General features: G+C 40.0%; 1 protein-coding gene across 1 annotated transcript in view; it reads right to left on the bottom strand.

Moving 5' to 3' along the window:
- The window catches only part of LOC128358665 (guanine nucleotide-binding protein G(o) subunit alpha-like), an 80,632-nt gene extending 65,121 nt beyond the window's left edge, over positions 1-15,511 (bottom strand). The window contains exons 1-2 of the mRNA XM_053319012.1: positions 14,807-15,511; positions 13,856-13,898 (exon numbers count right to left, since the gene is read on the bottom strand). Coding sequence (XP_053174987.1) covers positions 13,856-13,898; positions 14,807-14,924 — 161 coding nt within the window. The 5' untranslated portion in view covers positions 14,925-15,511. The remainder of the gene's footprint in view (positions 1-13,855; positions 13,899-14,806) is intronic.
- Between the last annotated feature and the right edge of the window lie 8,809 nt (positions 15,512-24,320).

Here is a 24,320-nt window from a genome sequence, read left to right on the forward strand (position 1 = left end):
CCCTCAGGATGAATTGTAGTAATCCCTCCGGCACCATCATCGGGACAAACTGCTAATCTACTGCTGTTCCCTTCAGCCTCGGTTGTACTTCGGACCAATGTCGATGTCCAGCATTAAAACACTCGCCGACCTCCTGGCGTGTTCCCGCTAAATCAGCAAAGGCTTAGGGCTGAATAGCTGTCAAATCGTCCAAGTGCATGAGGGCCTGTCTCGCAGACATTTTGAGGCCTTTCATGCAGACTTTCTGTAAGTCTGTGTCTGAGGCAATTACCCACAGTCCATAGCGTTGTGACGTTAAATCAGTGTTAAGGATGCGGTTACAAAGGGAAGCCCAGAATCGTAAAAAAAAAAAAAAAAAAAAGGGGGTGGGGGGTGGAGGGGGGGGGGGTAAAAAAACTGGTATGTGGGTGTGCTGGTGTGTCTAAATTTACTAAAGATATACTACATGAATAAAAATACATGAAATCAGAACAGTTGAGTTATATTACACACTTAGTATGTTTAATGAGACATTCAAACTTTACTTGAGTATTTTATGTGTTGGATATTATGTATACGTTTTATACTTTGTTTAATGTATGATGTGCTTTATGAGTGAGTGGTTTTACTACTGTCGGTTTGTCTGTTTATATTTTTTGTTTGAGTGAGCCCACTAACACAAATCCTAACTCTCTTGGCAATTAAGAAAGTTGAAAAAAAAGTCAGAAACCCACAATCATACTTAACATGATTTGGCGCCTTTAAGCTAACGTAATATGTCGCTAAGGGTTGTCCCATTGTCCCATTTGTACCATTTTGAGCCCCTGCAGCCTCTCTCACTCAAGCGCTTACTAGGTGACATTCATTAAGTCTGTCAGGGTTCAGGGTTTAGGTGGGACACTGGGATTGGGCTTTTGTATTTTGTGCTTATTAGCACAAGCGTATTAGCATGGTAACACACTAAACTTAAATGGTGAACATGATAAAAACTACACCTGCAATAACACATTTAGCAGAACACTGACATATCAGTGTTGTGTTTCTGTCCACCTGGGGAATGTAAGTCCATTATTCTTTCACACTTGTCTATATTCACACTCTTCAACTGCTAAATGCTACTTCTTCTGTAGCTAGCTGCTAACTGTCTGAAACTAAGGGTAACTGCAGTAGGGTGATAATTGCTTCTAACATAACACGTTGTCTTTTCATACATTTAATCAAAATATTAATTATAGCCATTTTAACATGTGAAGCGTGTCAGTACTGTCACCGTGAGCGTGTTAGCATGTTAGTATTAGCGTCAAAAGTCATTGAACATTAAACATTTATCTTAAAGTGCTGCTTTGTGAGCCTCCCAGAGCCGCTAGCATAGTTACAGAGTGTTACCAACAGTTAATACAACTGTCCAAATTAACACATGGTGGCACTTGTAGAGGTTTATGATTTCATGTGTGACACGTGATGAGACAACAGGACAAAACTGTGATTAACAGACTAAATACATGGACACACAAGATGATACACTATGATATTGATCTCTTCTCATTTGTCAATTATATCTTATCTACTAACAAGTCGTAATACAACATTTTAACTGTGATTTCCAGGCAGATTGGGATTTTCCACTCTGGTTCAGCATTTTTTGGCTCCTGCTGGGGAGGAGTCCTCTTGGCTACAGGTTTTGGTCATGTGCTGATGGAGACTTCTTTGTGCCAGGGGACGCTGTCTGCTTCATACTACATCAGCAGGGATGTTAAGAGCTGCACATACATGCGTGTAAACCCGGGCAGACAGGAGAGCAGAATAATTACAGCTCAGTATTACATCTGGGAAGACCTCATTAAATCTGTCTGCCATTATCTCTCTGTTTCACTGTCACATGTTATCTCTATCTGCCCCTCTCCTCTGCCAAGTCCCCTTTCATCCCTTATTCCCGTATCCTCTCTCTCTCTCTCTCTCTCTGTGTATACTTTTCACCAAACGCCCTACTTGTTCTCTCTGTCAGTCTCGCCCACTTGCTGCCACGTTCTCGCTGCCACGTCCTCTTTCTCATCTTCTCGCTCTTCGTTCCCAATTATTTCTTCTTCTTCTTCGTTCACTCCTCTCCTCCTTTTTTCCTTTCCTTCTCCATTTCCAATTAACTATTAATTAAAAAAAAAAAAAAAAAAAGGACTGATGCACAACACACCCTGTCTCCCTCCCCGGTGACTGAGATCTACAGGGGAAAAACACACATGCACCTGCGCATGTGCACACGTGTTCACCTGTCCCAGAGACTGTCACAGTCCCAGAGACTGCAGTGTCACAACCATCTCCTAATTAACAGGTAGGTAATAGCAGGTGCACATAGAGTCACACCCTGTAATTCAGACACCATTTGTGATATTTGTCCGTTATTATTTTGATGTCGAATATCTTCCAAACCTTTCTTATCGGCCGGAAAACTTGATGCCGGAGTTGTGCCTGTGAAGCTTGTTAAACGTCCAGCCGCTCCGCAGATAACAACAACTCCCATCAGAAAATCATCAGTGAATAAAATGCTAACATCTGCTCAGTATTTCTGCAGGCTGGTCGTCATCATACAGCTGCTGACATCTGAGTCCATATGTGCTCTTTTCTTTTTGTTCATATTGGCTCACTGGCTCATCAAATCACACCACTACGCTTTAACTGTCAGGTGTGTGAGTGTTGTCTTTGACTGTTATTCTGCAAACAATCCTGGTTACATATGCAGATAAAAGTTTAGCTGGAAAATTTGCCCCATCTTCTGATATGAAATGAACACCTGTGCAAGATGACTAAGAGATCAAACGACATCAAATTCGATGGGCTCAGTACTAAGCTGGACTCCATCAGTGAAAAAGAAAAGCGAGGCCCGGCCCAAAAACGACTTGGTGGTGAAGGAGATGGACCTAACATGGAGCGAGGTATTAGATGGAGGTACATCGTCAAAGTCTTGCGTCCCACCAGGAACAAAGAATAAGTGAAGTAGTGAGTACCACTCAGAACTTACTAAAATCAAAATGAGTAGGAATATTTTCCAGACAGAGAGAATATATTCCCCTCGTTACCTACAGTGAAAAACACTGAGGTTGTTTCTATGCTCTGCTTTCTTGGGATTTGGTCAATTTTTGAATGTGCATCAGTGGTGGAATAACTATGAACATGTAATTGTGAGATACATGTACTTGAGTATTGGTTTTTATTCTACTTAGGACTTGTATTAACTACATTTCAAAAGGGAAATATTGTACTTTTTATCCCACTTTAATATTAGATCAACATTTCATGCCAAAAATGATCACTATACAAATATAACATATTCAAATCATACTTACCAGCATTAAAACTGTGCTTACTGTCAATCAATGACTCATATGTAATGTATTTATTGATGATAAATGTAACACTCTAAATAGGACCAATTTGCTTAATGAAAACTTCTGCTTTTGATACTTTTAGTACAATTTGCTGACATTTCATTTACTGAAAACTGAACTAAACTGTACTTTTTACTCTACTGAATTTGATTTATTGGTTATAGTTACTACATACTTTTCAGATCAATATTTCATATCTAAAAAAAGATCACTATTAAAATATAACTTTTTGAAATGTAGCTCAACATTAACTTACTGTACATATAGTACAAACATAGTACAAAACAACAGAAATTAGATTTCTTTTCACAATCACAAAAAAGGTCTGCCTGCATAAAACGGATGCGGCTGTTCCAGCAGCAGCTGATCACGTCAATATTACAGCCTGTACAAGGTGACGTGCGCTCTGTTACAGCCAATTGGTTGATTGAAGGAACCTCCAGAGAGGCTGGAGGAAGCAACGAGACAGACGAAGGGAGAGAGAGAGAGAGACAGAGACAAATAGGGCCACAGGTTTAATCAGGTCGTCCCAGATGCTAGGTCGAAATGTAATTATTCTGTTCTCCTGTCTTCCCTTGTGTCAATATTAATTACTTACTTTTAGGGATTCAAAATGGCAACCGAGGAGAGCTCAGACATCTGGCGGAAACACACACAGAACACTCTGGTCCGGTTGAGGTACAACTGAACACTCCTATTTGTATTTCAAGTGAAGAGCATCTTGTGGTCTACTCATTTCTGTTCTATCATTTGCAAGAAACAGCCATTAATTTGTGAGCAATAAAAAATATATAAAGTAGGTTGTCTATCAATTTACCTCCTGTACTAACAAAAATACACAAACTGAATTTGGAGAATCATATCAAGGCTCAAAGAAAAAAAAAGAAGCTTTTCTGGATTTACACTGACTGACCAAAAAAAACCTTGTGAAGACACTGTGTGATGTAATACTGTGCAATTTAATACAAGGCCCCGGCAATAAATATTTAAAATGTTCAGATTTTTCCCCCCCTGCTCTATGGCATCAATCCTGCTGTGCTGTATGATCTGAGCCTGCATCATGCTCGCAAATGTTTCCATTATTTTGTCCATGTGATTTACATGCTGTTAAGAAGTTAGTTTTAGTAAAAATTACTACAGCTTAGCAACACCAAAGAACACACACACACACACACACACACACAAATATAGGTTCCTGTTTTCCTCACATTTCTGTACCTCGCCGAGGTGTGAGAGAAGTGGCGAAAGACACACATGCACACACACACACACACTCTTCCAGCTACAAACCCAGGCCACAGCCACAATCAGCTGACTTTATATCAGCTGAGCGCAGCCCCCCCGTAACAAGACTCCATTGTTTGGCGGTGCACTGAACTGACATCAAATCGGCCGAATAACTCCAACACAACGAAAAGCAAAAACACACACACACATACACACTCGCACAACTGCATCGACATAGGCACGCGAACAAAAAAAGCACAGACGAAAAAAACCCACTTTCGATTGTGCAGAAGTGTATGAGCGTGCACACACGCGCGCACACACACACACACACACACACACACACACACACACACACTTTCCACCCACAAAAGACCTTTGTGTTTTTTATAAGAAGCCCTGATTAGCGCGCCGACCACACACACAGTCATGTTGACCGGGTCTCAAAGCAGCAGTTGAGAGCTGTCTGGGAAAAAGAGGCTTTTAATATAATATACCAAAAAAAAGGAAATATATGAATGTAGAGAGGTAGTAATAAGAAACTAAAAGGCTAATGTGTATGGACAGGACAGGCTGTATGATTATCGAGGGTCAAATTAGTCTCCCGTATCTGATCTGGGAGCATCAGAAACAGAACATACTGTATGCCTGCATGAGGGCCTCCGTCTCCAGAAAAATAAAAAAAATCTTGCCCAAGTGAAGATGAAAGTCCAATGAGAGTGAGGATTTGCTAATCAAATAAATCTACTTGATGTGTGCTTTAGCGAGGAGCTGCGTTTGTCCTGCCTGAAAATGAGAGTGGTAGAAATAATCACAGGACAAACACAGCCAAAAGCAGAGCAATGAATCACTGTCTGCTACATCTGAGATATTAAAGGCTGAGGAGGGTTTTTTACAAGCAATACCCATCACCAGTGTAAATGTTATGAGGATCAGCTGATCTGATGCTAATCTACAAATTGTTCCAGTTCTGAGACATTTAAGCAGAAAAGCTGCTGCGTACAGCAAGACATCCACAGACAGATAAAAGACATGACTGTGAAGTTGTTCACCAGGGTGATAGAATATGGAGATGAAGTTATGGCTGGACCTTGAAGTAGCTCAACCAAAACAGGACCATCAATTCATCACTGGTCCTACAGGTGATTATTAGCAGCTTTAAGGTTATTTAAACTCAACATGTCTACAGTATATTAGAAAAAACTTCAACAGTCATAAAATGCATGTTATTTTAGGATTACTTGACAAATTTAAAAAAAGATGGACAATTATAGGTTAGTTTCATTGTCAATTAATCTGCAGATGAAAATATTGGACAATCAGAGTGCTTTGGTAGCTGAGCGGTTATCACACATGCCACCATGGCTGGATCTACCATACGGGCAATCTGGACCCTTGAGCAGAAAGGGGCCCTCAGTGAAAAAAAAACTGTGTGCGCATTTTTTGTTGTTGTTGTTGTTGTTGTTGATGTCGGCCTCCACAGAAGTTTTGACACGTTCTCTTGATGTTGATAATTATGGTCACAGTCCCAAACCTTGTATGTCCAAAATTAAGTTAGTTACAAAGTTTCAGAAGTGTTGACAGAAGTGTTATCCAGTCAGAACAAAATACGTTTTGGGGGGAGGGGCATAAGCTTCAGTGCCTAGGGGCCCCTGGGGGTTCTAATGCAGCCTTGCATGCCGAGCAATCGCAACGACAAAAGACTTAAACAATTCATTGATTTTGAAAACAGTCGCTAATCCATTTTCTAGTGTTCGATTCATGAACTCATCATTGCTGCTCTGGTAGCTGTTGTTGTCTTGAAGGGAAAAGACATTGAACTGTAAGTGCTGCCATAAATGATTATTTGGTTAGTGATTATTTTCTCGATGAATCCATTAGTTGTTTGGTCTATAAAATGTCTGAGAATGGTGAAAAATATTGATCGCCGTTTCCCACAGCCCATGATAAGACCCTCACCCGACCAACAATCCACAACTCAAACATACTTCATTTACTCTCTACTGAGAAACTGGAATCAGCCAATTTGAAGACTTTGGAGTCATATTTCAAGCAAAAACTGACGTAATCGTTTATCAAAATAGTTGGTGATTAATTTAACAGGTGACAACTAATCAATAAATATAGATGTCGATCATGGACTGAGTCACTAAGAAAAAAAAGAAAAGAAAGACATGAGAGATAAGTGAAAGTGCGTCTGCTCTGATAAACCTGTCTCACCTGACTTTACAATGAGCTGCATATTTATCAGATGCAAATGACATTCAAACACTAAACACACACACACGCGCACGCAAAGGGACATGCTAGCCAGCACGTGAGCACCCGCAAACACAGCTATCACCAGACGTCGCCTCGCTGTTATTTCACAGCTCGCCCAGGCAGCCAATCCGATCATTCCGCTGACGAGCACGCCCACGGCTATATTTAACCAATGATGGGTGACTATTTGGCTTGACGGTCTTGTTTCAGATGACCGGTTATGGGCCGGTCTCATTATGCAAGACTTGAGATTTGGTGCCAGCGTGATTCCCTAACACCACCAACGACACCCCCCCCCCCCCCCCCCCTCCTCCTCCTTCTCCTCCTCCTCCGTGCTCTCTTACATTCTCTCAGTGTGTCTAACCATCCTGGAGACGAGGAAGCTAATAATTATCGAGGAGAGGAGCAGAGTCCAGGAGAGGAGTGCCCTTTCACAAGCTGCCCTTGACAACCCTGTGCTCGTCTCCCTTTGTCACTTCCCCCTCCGCTTGCTTAATAAGTGAGAAGATGTTTCTTTTCGCTTGCCAATCTCTCTTGCTCAAAATGGCTTCGCTTCCCTCTTCTCACCTCCCCGAAAACCTCGTGTGTGCACTCGTCCTCCCTCCTTGTATCTTGCTTCACCCTCCTTTCCTGTTTCATTTTTCACGCTCCCACACTTTTACCCTTCCATGAAGAAGAAATAGAATTTTTCAATCCCTGGTTGCTTCAGCTGGGTGTTCCTATAACTCTCCCCCCTCCTCCCACTTTGTTTTTTGCTCTCTCTGTCTCTCTCTCTCTCTCTCTCTCTCTCTCTCTCTTTCTTCATCCTCACTTCCACAAAGTTCTATGCACTGGAGACGTGTTTCCCTTCATTAAAAACTCCCTTTCTGTCTCCCTCCATCTACAACCCTCCTCCTCCTCCCTCTCCTTTCTGTATTCTATACCCCTTGCCCCCCTTTTCCCTTTCTGCACAAAACACCGCCACCTTTTTTTCCTCTATTTTGCACCCCCCCCCCAACACTCCCTTCCCCCCTTTTATTCTCCTCTTCTGAGGCTTAAACCTAATTATCTCCTGTTCTAGAGAAAACCACACACACCCGCTTGCGGACACACGGTGGGAACAGCCTGTGGGAAGCTGCGCGGCCGTGAGGGATGGAGAGCGTTTGTTCTCCCTTCGGCCGGTCGCCTCCGATCATGTCAGCGAGGCACAAACACACACAGAAACACACACACACACACACACACATTGTAAAAGAAAGCTAGAGATGGAGAAAAAGACAGGAAGGCAGAGTGAGAAGTGCTGTATATTTAAACACACAGCAGCTGACTGACTGAATGGGTTTGATGTGCTCATACTGTATCATTTTCTTCCAGCGCTGAGAAAATTGCAATAATCAGACAAATAGTGTGTGTTGATCATTTTATGTATACACTCAGTGGCACGGGTGGCTGCCTTTAATGGGTTTAGAAAAATGTTAGACCCCCTGAGCTTATGAAAGCCATTTAAAACCTATTACTGTAAACAGAAAATGCACAGTCATCAACACCTGACAGCACTGATCACAATGAAGCATCACTGCCAACTGTGGTGACATAATCATTTGACATGTAAATATTATATATGTCAAATACAACTAATTAAGCCTTATAACTAAAAGGCTGCAGGTGGCTGAATACATGAAGAAAGAAATTGTGCCTTTATTACATTTTGACAAACAAGCAACAATTAGGTTATTAGTAGCTGACACCATACTGAGCACCAGTGCTTTGAATAAGCTGTTTTAGCCTCGTTATATAGGCTGCAGTGTACAAAGAGGAGTGCTTGTGTTCAAAGGGCAGAGCTGACATTGTAAGCGTCTCTAAACCAGGATGATGTAATCAGGACAGAAGACTTGCTCTCCCCTGATTGGGTATAAATTAGCAAATCTGTTATTCAGCCTGTTGATCTACAAATCAACACACAGGTGGCCATCTCTATCGCTCCGCTATCGTACAGCCATGTCCGATTTGTACAGTTTGTATAGTTTTATACGGACTGTGGACTGTTAATGATTGAAAGAGAAATCATCTGGATATAATCAGCTATAAAAAAGACGTCATGATACGACTCCTCTGGCTTTATGAATGTATTTTTATATAATATGGTGGGTTTTATATAAATATAAGTATGGCGGGTTAAAAGCAGCGCTGTAATTACATGAATTGCCAACACATACATCAACCGCTACAATGAAATCAACACAAAGAGAGGGCATCAACTCCATATCTGCAGATTTTGAAATATTTGTTAAAAATATTTGTATTATTTTAATATCAATATATGTTTGGTTGGCACACTTCCATACTAGATTATTACGTACAATATGATTTAGAGGAATATTCTGGACTATCAATGATTGTGTGCAGTGTCTAAATGTCTAAATAGCTCTGGCTAAATGTCTTCAGTTGGCTGAGTTTTTAAATTGATGAGTCTAATTTATTTGGATTCTCTTGCTCACCAACACAAATGTCAAATTTTAACCTCCCTTCTCTTCTCACTGCCAACTTAAGAGTCATTTTCAGCTGTGGCTGCCATAATTTCTGCATTTATTGTCCTCGGTTACTCATAGAAAATTGTTTTGGATCTCTTGTAATCTCTACAAAAATAACTACAGAGAATAAATGATGAGGAACTTCAGTTTGTGGTTTTAAAGATTTGACTATTATTTTCAGCTGTTATGTTTTGCTAGGCTCTTGCATCGCTAAAGGCAGCGCATGTCAAAAACTAGCAAGGCTAGGCTATGTTAGCTACACTTACTGATAACTGTCAACAACACGCTATGTTTTGAGATCATTCTAAACGTACAAAACTTTTCAAAGTATGTCTAATGAAAGACTGAAATGCTAAGTATTTTCTAACAGCATTTTGTAACATATTTTTATACATTAAGGTGCTTGTTTGGTAACATATCGTACTAGCTTTTGTTTGCTGGTGAGCTAAGCCTCTAAAATATAATTCATTTCTTTCCTGGCACAATTACGCCCCTCTCTGACTCCTTTGTTAGAGGGTGCATCGCTAAGGCCAACACATCAAAAACTAGCTAGGCTAGGTTATGTTAGCTACACTTACTGATAACGGTCAACAACATGCTGTATTTTGACTTAATTCTAAACCTATATAACTTTTAAAAGTATATGTACTACTATAATTGGACATTATTTGAAATGCAGTCTCTTACAGTATTTTGTAACAGCATTTTGTAACATATATATTTGTATTTTAAGTGCTTGTTTGGTAACATATCGTACCAGCTTTTGTTTGCTAGGGGGCTAAGACTCTAAAATATAAAGCCTTACATCTGGTCATGTTAACCAGGAGTCATTAATTTTTTTCCTGGCACAAATACATCTCTGTCTGACTCCTGCACCATAGACACCTCCCTTCTCCCTCCCCAAGGCGTTTAAGAGCCAAACAATTTACACATTTGAGTAAATAGAGAAGGGGGTCGCACTTAAAGCCACAGCTCTTTTTAGAGGCTATCCCTCACAGTGGCTTTCTTGGCCCTTCTGTTCAATTACATGACAATATTACTATATTAAATTATTTTTCACACACACACACACACACACACCCACACACACACCCACACACACACACACACACACACACACACACACACACACACACACACAAAGCACTGCTGGAGAGGTCAGTTTGCCAGCTGGGCAGCGAGAGAACCTTTGCACATGTCTAAACACACACATGCTCCATAAACAGATGGTGTCTCCTGCACACACACACACACACACACACACACACACACACACACACACAGAGCTGTATGCACAAGATAGAGATATGTTGTTCACACATGACCAAATCCCTTGGGTTGCTGGCCCAAATATGACACTCACAGATAGGGAATCATATGATATACTATACCACATCCAAACATACAAAAGTGAGTCATTCACATGTTTCTCCTTTAAGTCTGCTTACTTCTTCACTTAGTCATTCCTTCCCTGTCTTTCCTCCTGCCTTGCCAAATAAATGTAGTCCTACATGAGATAGTGCCATATCCAAGTCTCAAGACCTACATCTCTCACTCTCTCTGTCACACAGACACACAAACACCAAACCGCACCTGTGCTCCCCGCAGAGATGTTATCAGTGCTTTGTCAGGAGTTATTGTCGACACACTCACACAGTAATTGCGTCATCTCAGAAACCAATAATGCGTGTTTCAAAAGGAGATCAAGCAGGGTTTTGGCGGACGCAACCTGCTCTAACTGATAAACTGCCCACGTCATTTCCTTTAAGAAACCCTTACAGAAGACCTCAAACTACTGCAGCAGCACTCTTTTTGCCTGGTACAGTTTCAGTATTTCTGCACTGCATAATAGCCTCCTTATTTCCTCTCACTTGAAATCACATGCACATCTGTGACACACGCTGCAGCCCGAAAATACACACAGAAAATCTAAATCTAAATCTAATCCACTCATCTCTGTCTCTCTCTCTCTTTTTCTTTCTCTGAAGAGAGCACACACCCACGAATATACACACGCCCACACACAATTGGTCACTTGAGCACACCCCAGATGTTCAAAGCACTGTGAAAGAAAATGCAGTGAGGGCTTTCCACTCGTCTGATGCGGTTCCGGAAATAGCCCAGCGTCTCTGAACAGGAACGTTAAAGGCTTCTCCAACAGGGCGCTGTCCACCACTTGAAAAGCAGCTTCTGTCTCTTTCATGTCACATGCCCAATTGTAAAGAAAAAAAAAACTCACATTTTTTTGGCTTCAAATGGAACAACTCAAGCTATTATTCCAGTCTTTAGGATATTTTTTGCAAACAGAAAAAGAAAAAGGAAGCCTTCAAGTATTAATAAGACTTGGCAGTGGTCTCTCTCCTTAAATAAGGTAACCCCTGAGTTGTGTGCAAACAGTATTACATGAAAATGTATCAACAATTAACAGACAGTATGTCTGCCAGATGCAGTTTCATGAAGTCATGTGTAACCAATAGCTTGCAGACTGTAATCAGACAACGGAGACGACGGGGATGGCTGAAAAAAGTGAGCTTGGTGTAAATCAGCTGAAAGGAAGCTCCCTCTCTGTCATGAAAATACTAATAAAACATTCATTTAATGGTAGCGATCTTTTACTGCCATAATGTTTGTCTTTGGTATGGTGACCATAACAGCCTATAATATCTGTAACCTCCCATAAAAGACTTACACGTCTATGAACTGGCACAGCAACCTATTAGCATTCATTTGTGTCGCTGAACGTGTGATTTACTACAATCCAGTGGAATCGATGCGTTCAGTTGCTCCGGAGGTCGGCCTGTATGACCAACTCTATATATTCAATGAACCCAGTGGGAATTCAGGCAGGGTGCAGAATGTGCCTTGCTGCTTAGAGTGACCATATAAAAACAGCTGAGAAACAGGCTCATCTGGATCCACTGAATCATGGCCTCATGTGATCTGTCACTATATGACCACAACCAAAGCCTATTATCGGCTAAAACGCACTCAGCTGTCTGTAAAATGACGTGGTGGAGGAGATTGAAGAAAAACCATATGTCACGACTGGATTACAGATAAAAATGACAGAGCGATACACAGTGACAGAGAGAGAGAGTATGTTGTTAATAAAGCAGCTGAAAAAACTGAACATAAATCCTGTAGGTCTATTACAGGATCAACCTAGTGATCTAGTAAATACCTAAATACCATCATAGAAACTGGGCAATAAGCAGCAAAGATAAGCCCCTACAGAAGTATCATAAGAACATGATAATGATACTATAGATACAGCTTTAAATGAAGTCACTAAACTGAAAAGTAGCTCATGTACTCATTAAGTCTCTACATGAGTAATACTATATTAGTGCACAGGCCTTCACAGGTTAGGCTACAAGGTATTTATGCGATGGTTCAGGCTTCAGCAACGTCCAGGAACTCATGATAATCACATTTTAGTGTTGTAGTAGCTTTACAGTGCAATTGCTGGTTCTAAAACATATTAAATTGCATGTTAATATCCATTAAAACTCACTGTTAGGAGTTCTGGAGGGGGGAAAAAAGTATTGTGTGAGAATATTGTAGTGGACTTTTGTTAGGGAGGATGGAGGAGATTTCATTCCCTGCTGTCTACATAAACTACAACTATAAAATTTTAATACACCCCCACCACCACCACCACCACCACAGTACATCCTGTCCCGTCTCAACAGAATTATGGTGGACAGCAAATGCACATGTGACACGGATAAGAAAGTCAAAGTGGATCTTGGATTGCCTTATCCTACCCTTAGGGATTAATATTCAACAACTATGCAGTATCAATTACTGTATCTGCCTGTCTCAAACCCCGAGACTGAGAATGAAAAAAAAAAAGTTGTGTAAGAACAAATAAAAATGAGTTTAATTTGATGTGAAAATGCTCAATTTTGCTCCGAGACTACACCTCTAAGAAATGAAACTGAGGCGAGCTTCTAATATGATTATATAGCAAAGTCATTTCAGCAGAATTTCATGTAAATTACAGTACAGGAGGGAGTAGTCGACTTTGAGTGTGTGAGTGTGTGTGTGTGTGTGAGTGCCATGTTTTATTGTAGCCTGTATGATATGATACAACAGCTGTATGTATCGGTATATACACAGCAGTACAGCGAATCACTGCACCTGCATTATTTTTTTTCCACACTCAATTTGGCACATGTTCCCACCCACGTAGCGCAACATCAGATGCTGGAGTGATGGTTAAGTCTAATGTCTGGCGTGTACAGGCACTGTTATGATAATGTCAACAGCCATGTTTTACTGTTTTTCTTTCATGGTAAAAAAGGAAAAAAAAATGTTTAGGCTTCAAGCTCAATTTGAGATCAGGCTGCATATATATATATATGTCTGTGTTTGTGTTTGTGTGTGTGTGTGTGTGTGTGTGTGAGAGAGAGAGAGAGAGACAGAAAGAAAGAGTGAGAGACGGACACACATTCACACTATAGGGTTATTAGACCGTGCTTATTGGAGACTTACTTCATCTGTTTGACGATGGTGCTTTTCCCTGACTCTCCAGCCCCTGAGGGATAAGAGACAAGAAGACAATGTAAACAGGGTGTGTGTTTGCCCGCATGTGTGTGTGTGTGTGTGTGAAAGAGAGCAAGATGGAGACAGAGTGAGAGAGAGAGAGAGAGAGAGAGAGAGGAGGGGGTGGGAGATAAAGAGAGAAAAAGAGAGAGAGAGAAAAGAATCAGCCTCTTAAAAACCTAAGTGAATAAGGGCAGCAGGCGGGGTGGAGGAGATAAAAAGATGGAGAAAGTGGCTGCACCCATTCTTCCACCACATCCTTTTATTATCGCCCCTCCTCCTCCTTCCCCCCTTCGCCTCCGCCCTGTAACTTAGATAGTCAAATAGATTAAATACTTAAAGGCTAATTTCCTCACAATGAATCAATGAATCAATCTCCCATCCAAAACCACTGAACCTACACTACCTTGACTGTGCTTGGCCCTCCATTGCTGCATACTGCCATTTTTTTCCCCCTAGTATCCATCTGCAGTTATTATCTCTGATGGTAGTCCCCACCTTTTACCTACGCCCCACCTGATCTGTACTGAACATTTCACTCACCTGGCTTTAAGTGTAATGTATAAAATCACATTATAGAGCTGGGTGAAGATGTGATGTAAAGGTAGGGTGTGTTAAGGAGGCAAACATCAAGGAAATAACCCGCCTCTCGACCCACATAGAGGATCTTTTATCTATATCGTTGCTTATTTCATGTAATGCACGTCATGCTTTTTGCTTAAATTTCCATCGTGATAATCATCTCTTACCAAACGCCCCCCCTCCTCCTACCCTCCATACCACACCTTTCATCCACCACACACACACACACACACACACACACAAACACACACAAGCGTTTCATTTGTCAGCCGTAGCTCAACAGGCCCTTCGGTAGGGATTTCAACCGGCGTCTCTTACCGAGCAGCAGCAGTTTAACATCTTTGGCCGCGGTGAGACCGTCCTCCTTGAGGTTTTTCTCGATGGCTTTGCTCCGATCCAGAGCCGCCCTCTCCTCTGCGCTCAGAGTACATCCCATGGTTAGAGAACACAGCTTGATAGCGTTACCGGTACCTGATCCACGGAAGAAATAGCAATTTTTAAAAAATAGGTGGATTCAATGAAAGCTGGTTGCAAATCCTTATTTTATTTCCTCCTTTTTCTGTGCTATCTTCAATCCCTCTGTGATCCCTCTGTCTTTCTTTCGCTCTCGGGGCAGCTCCCTCTCTCTCTCTCTCTCTCTCGCTCTCAAGCCGGGGACACAGCACCGTTAACGCATTTAAATCGAGGATCCACTCGGTTTGATCCACGGCGCAAAAAACCACACTGTAGCCTCCGCAGTTGTTTGTTTCTCGAGCGTGGTCTCACCGACGGGTCCGTCCTCCGTGTCGCTTCTGTTTTTCAGTCGGTAAATCACGGTAACGGTTCTCTTCTTCTCCGCTCGTCGGTTGTGTAGGTTACTGGGCGGCGGTGAGCAGCGCTCGCATCGTTTGTTTCCAGCACGGCGTCTCACGGTGGCTCACGGTGGCTCACAGTGCACCTTCTTCCGTTTGGCTTCTCCGGGGCGGGCGGCTGGGATTCGCTCTGTAACGTTACTGCCTCCCGGTATCTCCGGTAGGGGCTCGCTCCTTCGCTAGTTCATTCGTTCAATTGCAGGTTGCTGACGTCAGAACCGTAAAAAAACACAGAAGTGAGGAGAGAGGGAGGGAGCACGGTCCCAATGGCGCCACCTGGTGGTGCATTGTCGTACCTCTACTAATTAGGCCAAGAGACAGAAAGGGCGAATCTGTAGGTAAGCACACAAGTGGTAGTTCTTTTAGTTTGAATCTAAATGGATTATATATTGATAATTGACCACCAATGATAGAGGGCACCCAACCTTTGTAGACCCTTTCAGCTCACTGTTTTGGGTTTTCTGACCTGTAATTTTACTGTTGTGGTTCATTCTCACCTCTCATCATGTAATTTGCCATCTATGCCAGTTAGCTAAACCTTCAAAAACCCACTGTATGCTACAAAACTTCAGAACTATTGAACACTGCGTGACATTTAACAGCTTGAGAGAGATCATTTTCTCAGCAGTTAGTCAAAACTAAAAACAGCTAAATTCAACAGGTAGACACAAACTGCGACTCTTCTAATGGTTCGCAGCTTACTAACAAATCTTGCGTATCAATTTAAGAAGTGATAATATGTTTTTCTCACAGCATTCCACTGCCCCCAAGTCACCAAAAGAATCTGCCTGCAGCAGAAGATTTTTGTTAGCTATCATTGTATTAAAGAGAGCACACTTAGCCTCGCTTGCAAATTTGCCCAGTGGTCACTAGCAGTATTGTATTGGAAAAATAATTTTCACCATTGACCACCATTATATAAGATACATCTATAAAACTGTTTACAGGGAACCTCCAACTGCAAACAAGGTCAATTATAACACTTTGTATTACGAATGAATTTTTAATCCATGAAGGTTTTATAACAGTAAAAGTTGCCCACAGTTTGTGATGTGTGTGATGTCATCCTCATGTAAAGTCTATGAGCCCTTCAGAGACGCACAACGCAGAAGCAAACCCAGAGGCTAGAGGACATATTTGGTTTATGTTCCAGGTGAGCAATTTTCATTCAAGTGAATGTAAGTCCAGTCTTGTTCATATGATGCATCCATAAATCCAATGTTTTCCATAAACACAAATGTTTATAACTTTAATTGACCCTGGAAGTGATTGTTTGACAAACAAGGACTCATTTGTTGTGGCGATGATTCATATTACATAAATATTGTTTCTTTGTTGTTACCTTGTTTATGTGATATTCTTATATTTATAAAGACCTAAAACTTTCCCATGGAGATTCTGTCTTTAATTTTGCTTAGCTTTCATGTTGGTAGTCTGATGTCCTAATATTCGTATTATTCCTAAGCAACATTCTCTTTTAGGCTACACTGAGTTCTGCTGGCCAAGTTGTCAATAGATATTTTAGACCTCCAGTCTGTTATAATAACAGACATAATGCTGTGAAGCTGACAGATCATCTTTTTCCTCAAAAGGTATTAGCATGGCCTGTAATTAGAGTAATAATACGCTGTTGTAAGACTAAATCAGTATATTCAGGACAATTATAGTTATATAATGTTACATATGTATGAACATAATATCATTCAATTAGAAATGCTGGGGGAGACAGTCATAATGTCCTTTGATTGAGTTGTCAGCTGCCTAAAATCAATCTATTTATTTGACTCTTTGTATGTATGTTCTCATATACAGCATCCAATTTTCTGCTATACATGGCTGATCCAGGGATAGACTAATACATGTCTGTCTTTGGATTATGACGTAGGTTCTGTTATAAACAACAAGGAAAGAAACCCCCTCCAGCATTATGTGACTGGAGTCACACTGTCACTTTTATGATAACAAAGGCCAAGTGTCAAAACTCCCCAGGTGACTATGTAAACATAACTGTAGCCAAATAAGCTTCTTGTGAATAATTTCAAACATGAAAGAAATGGAAAAAATCCATTTGGCACTAATCTATGTCTTTGGTTTTCACCATAAACATTGTTTTAATTGTATGTTTCTCTTTTGCGTGCCATTTTTCATTGTGTCTATTTAGCATTAAATCGCAACCATATTCAAGTCCAACTAAACAATTTTCACAGGTCGGTTTGAATGCACTCTTCCAAATTTGTTTCATAGATTATTTGAAATGAATTACCTAAATGTTCAGTTTACTGCATTCTTACACCAACAGATAAGAAAACCACTATTTCCTGTCTTGTAAAAGGATCACCATTTTGTTAACACCATGACAGTTTTGCCTCAGTTTTTGGTGCTTAAAATCTTCTTAAAATGTTGGTTAAGTTGAGCCCAACTCTTCAGGTCTGTGCAGCTTTAGCTTAGTTTGGTTTTCTGCCCCACATAGACTTTAGGGACGAGTATCAGGGCTCTCATCTGCCCCCACACATGAAACCATAGGCAGCTGTTTCCTGCAAACTTTCAGACATGCTGTGTATGCTGCCCTGCCCAGCAGGAAACAGCACTGAGCCAAAGTGAACAACTAACTGGTGCAGGAAGTGGAGCATTTGCTAACTGGTACAGTGGCCACATCCTGGTGTGTTTTAATGAAATGTTTTTCACAAGAAGTAGAGAACCCCAGGGAAAAAAACACAGAAACTGCAGTGTTTTCTCCATGTATGTTGTTGACATTGACTCTTGGTCTGTGTGGTGCTGCTGTTGTATTACACATGCAGTTTGGACGTGGTCCCACACATTCAAAATGTCATTGCATAACATGCACAGATCCTATGCCATACATGTCAATTCTGCAAAGTGGATTGCATTAATTAGATTAATCCAAAACAAGACACTTTCCCTCTTGCTTGTCAGCAGACAGTCATATGACAGCGTACATTGTTAGCTAGTACATTGTTTCCCCTCCAAATCCAAAGCTGGGTCTGCAGTTGAAACATAATCTTAGTGGAATAGGTAACAGCTGCTGGGAGATGACAACCCATTTTGAACATAGTTTGTTTCAAGGAACATATCCATATAGAAGATATGTTACACACTTGTCAGACACAGACTTAAAGATAGTGTTGACATTAAGCATTCAATACCACTCTCATATCTGTCAATATAAAGCTGGAGCCAGGGGACACAGACTATTAACATATCTTAGCCTACAGACTGAAAGGGGTAAACAGCTTAACTGTTTCTATCTGACGTCCTTTAAGACCTTGCTATTGGTCAGTTAAATTCAATTATAGTGCAGCATGAACCTCCTCAAATGTTACATTATCACAATTTTGCAACAGATCTTTCAACAGTTAATTGTGCATCTGTAGCATTTGTCAGCCTAATCACTAGCCATTTAGGAAGCACCCCATATCTGAATTATATACTTTAAATTGTATACTATGAGTGGTTTTTATCTACCCTATGCATCATGCTACATATGATGAGGCACACTGTAGCAGTTCGGGTACCTCTTTTCTCCTTTTCTTGCCTTCATCACATCTTGTCAGCCAGTTAACAAACACAGGCTGTGTGGTTAGTATTGCACAAGCAGCACACGCATGCATGCACACACACACACACACACACACACACACACACACACAGCATCAACGGTGATGCAAGTCTTCCTCACAGAGTGTAAGAACTACCCTGTTACTTCAGACATAGGGTGGGATCCACTGGTATTGAGGACAGGAAGACTGAAGAAACTACATCAGTATTTTGCAACACATTAAGTAAGAATATATTCTGTCAGTATAGTCAGTAGGCCTATTTTACCCTGTTTTACATTTGCACACTAAACTAAAAATAGCGTAGCATAGCATGTTACTACATTACCACACCGATTTACATAGAGTACACTTGCTAGAAAGAAAGAACTACTATTATTATGTCACTGATGATTATCCTTGCATGGATAAGTGCTTTCACCAGTATATAGCACACAGTGATGATGAAGACTAATCTTACACTGACTGTTTGCTAAACTGCAATTGTGATACTCTACTTTTAAAGAGTGGTGGTATTTTGTTGTTTCTCAACCGAAGAATGTGAGTAAAAAGGACCAGGAATGTTCATATATCATTAACAATTTTAGTTTCATAGTTTCATTAGTTTCTGTAAACTAGTGACCAGCTTGGGGAGATGTAAGTTAAAGTTATTTTTATGTTTTGGCTTAGATTTTTTATTTTATTTATTTTTTTAAAGCTGGTGGAGAATGTGTTAAGGTTGGCTATTTAGCTGGCAGTCTCTGTTTGTGCACATTAACAAATACCTCAGTGGATTTTGGGAGACACAACATAATTTTTTGTCTGCTGGGGTGGTTGAAAAGTAGGTGTGGTATGCACAGAAATAATTGTCCCCCATCCTGATGAAAACATCTGTATCTGTACCTTGTGTACCTAAGCACATACATGTGTGTGTATGAACATACACTTAAGGGTCCTGGTTTGGTCATCTTAGGTTAAGTGACAAAACAAGCTAATGTATAACTCTAAAAACCCAGGAGTTAAATACTTGTCTTGAGTAAACCATAAATGCAGAAGTAACAAAACACTACTTAACACAAACAAATCTGGGATCAGTGTAAGCAATGCTACAAACAGTAGAGCTATACTGACTAAACAAACAAATGGTCAGAAATACAGCAACATGTAACAGGTGCAAATGGTGTGGTCTTACATACTTTGTTCACAGGATTGTTGTTTTAAAATGACTAAATACTCATCCAGAGACACAGTTCAGTCTTAATAACCAACTCATGCTGTTAACCATTACCTTAATTGTCTCTTTTTTTCCATGCGTATGTCTGAAATCAAAGACCCATTGTTTAAAAAATCACCAAGACTTCTGAATTGTATTTCTGGCCCCATTAACATTGTAAACAGAATTGGTGCCATACAAGAAAGGAGCTTGACAAGAGTAGCAACAGTAACTAAGGGGTGCAGGGCTTAGTGAATGGTCAATTAAGTAGGTACTTCTACTGTACTTATAATCTGCAATGCTACATTAAAGCCTAGCCAAACAAAGCAAAGAACTACTGCTGATCCCTTATAAAATCACACAGATGATTACAGAACACCTTCATCTTCTGTTTTTTTTAAGTCAGAGCATAGAGGTCAGGGCCTGATGTGGCCACTGATAAGCAGAGTGTGGGAAGAGGGTGAACCGGGGGTGTCAGGATGTAATTTGTACTTCTCACTCTGTGGCTTTCAAAGGAACTCTGTTAAAGATGGAAAGAGGTAGATTAAAAAAAGGACAAGGTGACGTGAGGGAGAGAGAGAGACAGAGAGAGACAGGCCTAAAAGGCGAGGTGGTAAGTGGAAAAAGGGGAATGATGAGGCGCAGTGCAGATGGGGGAAGAGACATCCTAATGCTCTAAAAGATTACATCTTTTCTACATACAGTGACTGCAGTAGAACAGGAAAGTGCACAGTGAGAGACATGAAAATGAACTGACTGACCTCCACACAACATAAAACAGACACAGGACAATAGTCATGGTTAATGTGACATAGAAACAGGATCAAAAATAGCATAAAATGTTGTGACTGCTGGTGAGATCAGGATTTGTCCTATTGTATTAAGTTTAAGATACTGAATCCTTACCATCTCCAGGGATGTTTGTCTGCTGCTGAATTTGACCTCTGACCTCATTGTGTCGCGGAACAAGTGAAAAGATTAAAAGATTATCACAAGAGCAACAACCATAAAGACTGTGCCCAGAAACGTGGAATATAAATTTTACATCGCTACGATGCCACAGTACAAGTGTGTTTTGTGTGTCTCCCTCTTCTTATATCTGTGTAAATGTTTTCTGTGATGAAATTCTGGGTGTTTTGATGCTTACATTATAACTAATACAAAATACAATAGTAACATCTATAACCTTTAAAGGACTATCCGAGCTTCTCTGTTCTTTGTTTCGGTAGCTGCACTATCACAACCTTTCTCAAATTACAGCTAAACGGTACACTAAAATATGTTTCTGAAAGCATTCAAGATGAGAAATAGGGTGTAACAGAATCCTGATCCATATTCATTCAGTGCTGCCTAGTTTGACAGTTTCATTTGAGTTTTGTGAGTTATCGGCTCTGGTCTGAGATGTCGGTGCTACAGTGTGACACCTAGTGGCTGAGTTCTGTGTACTGCAACTTGAAACGAACATCAGCATTTTGGGAAATACACTTATTCGCTGTCTTGCAGAGAGTAGGGTTGAGAAGATTGATACCTCAGCCATCAGACAGAGTGGTATCGATCTTCAAATCTAACTCTTGGCAAGAGAGTAAATGAGCATATTTTCTAAAGAAAAAAAGCCCAATTCCATTAAAGTACAGTTGTCTGTCTCAACGCTGCACACTGCAGTTCTTGGGATGAGCTGAATGGACTTTTTGCTAAAAATGTGAGCATTGTGTCTGCGCCTAAACCCTCAGGCAACAAATATATTAAAAAATCATTAAGGGTTCAGCATCAGTATGAGGTGCTGTGAATTGATTTGATTGTATTTAATTAACTCTCCCATACATCTGCTGACAGCACGTGTGTTGCTATCAGAGGGGATATAGAGGTGGCAAAATATGGTTACTGTCTAACCCCCTAATATAAACAAAAATCTTTATTATTATAATAATAATCATAATAATAATAACTTTATTTATATAGCACATTTTAAAAACAGAGATTACAAAGTGCTTTGACAAAAATGTATAGTTAAAATAATAACATTTCATATCTGAACTATATTCAACATTTGTAAAATGTAATACAACATTTAAATGAAATGATGCCATTTAGTGCTGTTTCCTGTTGTAGGGTAAAATGAGTGAAACATGTAATAATAGTGACAAATGTACCATTTTATCCTATAGTCCATAGTCTCAGTAGGAAATGGCAATGTTATCAGTGATTTTAAAAATGTATTTCATTGTTTTTTAATACAATATGACCAAATTTACCTTTCATAATAGCCTAAGCAGTGTTTTCTTGATATAACTGTATATCTGCTTTTCAAAACAATACATTTTACTTCATTTAGACATATGAAGAAATATACAGTAGCTGCTTTCTGCTGAGAAAAGAGATTCTTTGAAAAAAGGGTTTGTAGAGTTATTATCAAATGAATATAGCTGATACATAGTGCACAGTAGGAAAAGCTATCTGAGGAGTCTTTAGGGGATTGTGACGTCTGTAGTCATGCCATGTGTCATACAAGAATAACCCCCAAAGGAGTCTAGACACTGGTGGTGAGGAAGGAGTGAAGATAAGGTCTGTATCTGAAGATCTGGGTGGATGAAATGTGAAAATTGACTTTTGATGATCTCACTAGGAGGGACCACGGACAGCCAGTTGTGCTGGGGGGGGGGGGGGGGGGGGGGTCACACTGACCTGACACTGAATTGAAGCACAGAAAGGAAGAGTTTTAGAGTTCATTTGGATTCTGTTTCATAGGCTACAGTGGTAGCTATGGGTGAGCTGCCTGTGATGAGAAAAAGACAGCGAGACTTTGTGTGTAATACTGCAACAGCACAAACATATGACAGACACAAGGGTTAGAGTTTTCTAACTCCTCTCACTCAAAAGGTTTTTCATTTTCATTTTAGAGTAGCAGTTATTACACCGGTAAACACATCAAACAAAGCACCAAAGCCCTGACTGATCCGGGGCCAGTGCACTGTGTGGGCCTTCAAAAAAAACAACACGCCTACTCCTGCTACCTGAGTGAAGCCTGGACCGTTTAGAAAGTTGCGAGGCTGCTACAAACATTTCAGTAACACCAAACTTGTCAGACATAAGGATGTGATGTACCTATCTTAGCCTACCACACAACCAATATTTCCTATTATTAGGAAATCACTTTAATCCATTTGTGTGAGGGTTGGGGTTTTTTTGGTGTGTGGGTTTGTAAATAACCTCCCTGTGCTGCTTGTCAATACAAACACCCCTGTGCAATAAAGGTTTTGTGAAAAAGCAGTGAGTTATTTCCCCCTGTTACTAGTAAAGGAGCTACAATGTCAAAGGCGGAGCAGTTTCATTTTTAACAGATAGATTTGACAGCCTTCCTGAAGACCTGAGGGCAACAGAGAATGTTGATTTGTTTTTTTTTTCAAAGCAAACGTAAGACCTACTTTTTACTCTGACTTTATTTATTTTATTTTATATTTTAATTCTATATTTTAGCTTGTTTTACTACTTGGTTTATCCTTTTATTTTATTTTTATTTTTATTTTTCTTCATTGTTTTCCTCTTCCTGCTTTTTATGTCTCGTTTAACCTAACCCTAACCCTTCAACACATCTTTCAGTATTTTATTATTTTATATTGTTATTGTTATTTTACTTTGTTTTCCTTTTTAATAACCTACCTTTTATTTCTGGATCACTCACTTTATTTTATACAGATCTTTATTATATTCTATTTCATATTTTTGCTGAATTTTCACATTTTTATTCTACCTCTGGTGTTTGGTCTCTGCTGATTCATGCAAGTTACAATAGTGTTTCTTCAGTTTCTCAGTTCCTGTTTTCATTGAGTCCTTTAACCATAACAGTCATCTGTTGTTTGTGCGTGAATGGGAGGAGGTGTTACTTTGCATTTGTATGAAAAGTGCCATACAAATAAAGCCTGATAAATATAGCATAATAAATTCACTTGATATTTATTAACAAATATTCCTCTGTGAATTAATTTCTCATGTTCAGAAAAGGTTTTCTCATACTACCTTAACTCTGACCTTATTCTTACCTTGAGATGCTTTACATTACACATCTAAACTTAATTGTGACCCAACTGTGTTTTGTATGATAACAATATAAAAATACATTAAACATACATACATACATACATACATACATACATACATACATACATACATACATTTTGATTCACTGTTCTTCAATCTGCACTACATAGAAATATCAC

The sequence above is a fragment of the Scomber japonicus genome, chromosome 5 (assembly GCF_027409825.1).
Source record: "Scomber japonicus isolate fScoJap1 chromosome 5, fScoJap1.pri, whole genome shotgun sequence".
Lineage (NCBI taxonomy): Eukaryota > Metazoa > Chordata > Actinopteri > Scombriformes > Scombridae > Scomber > Scomber japonicus.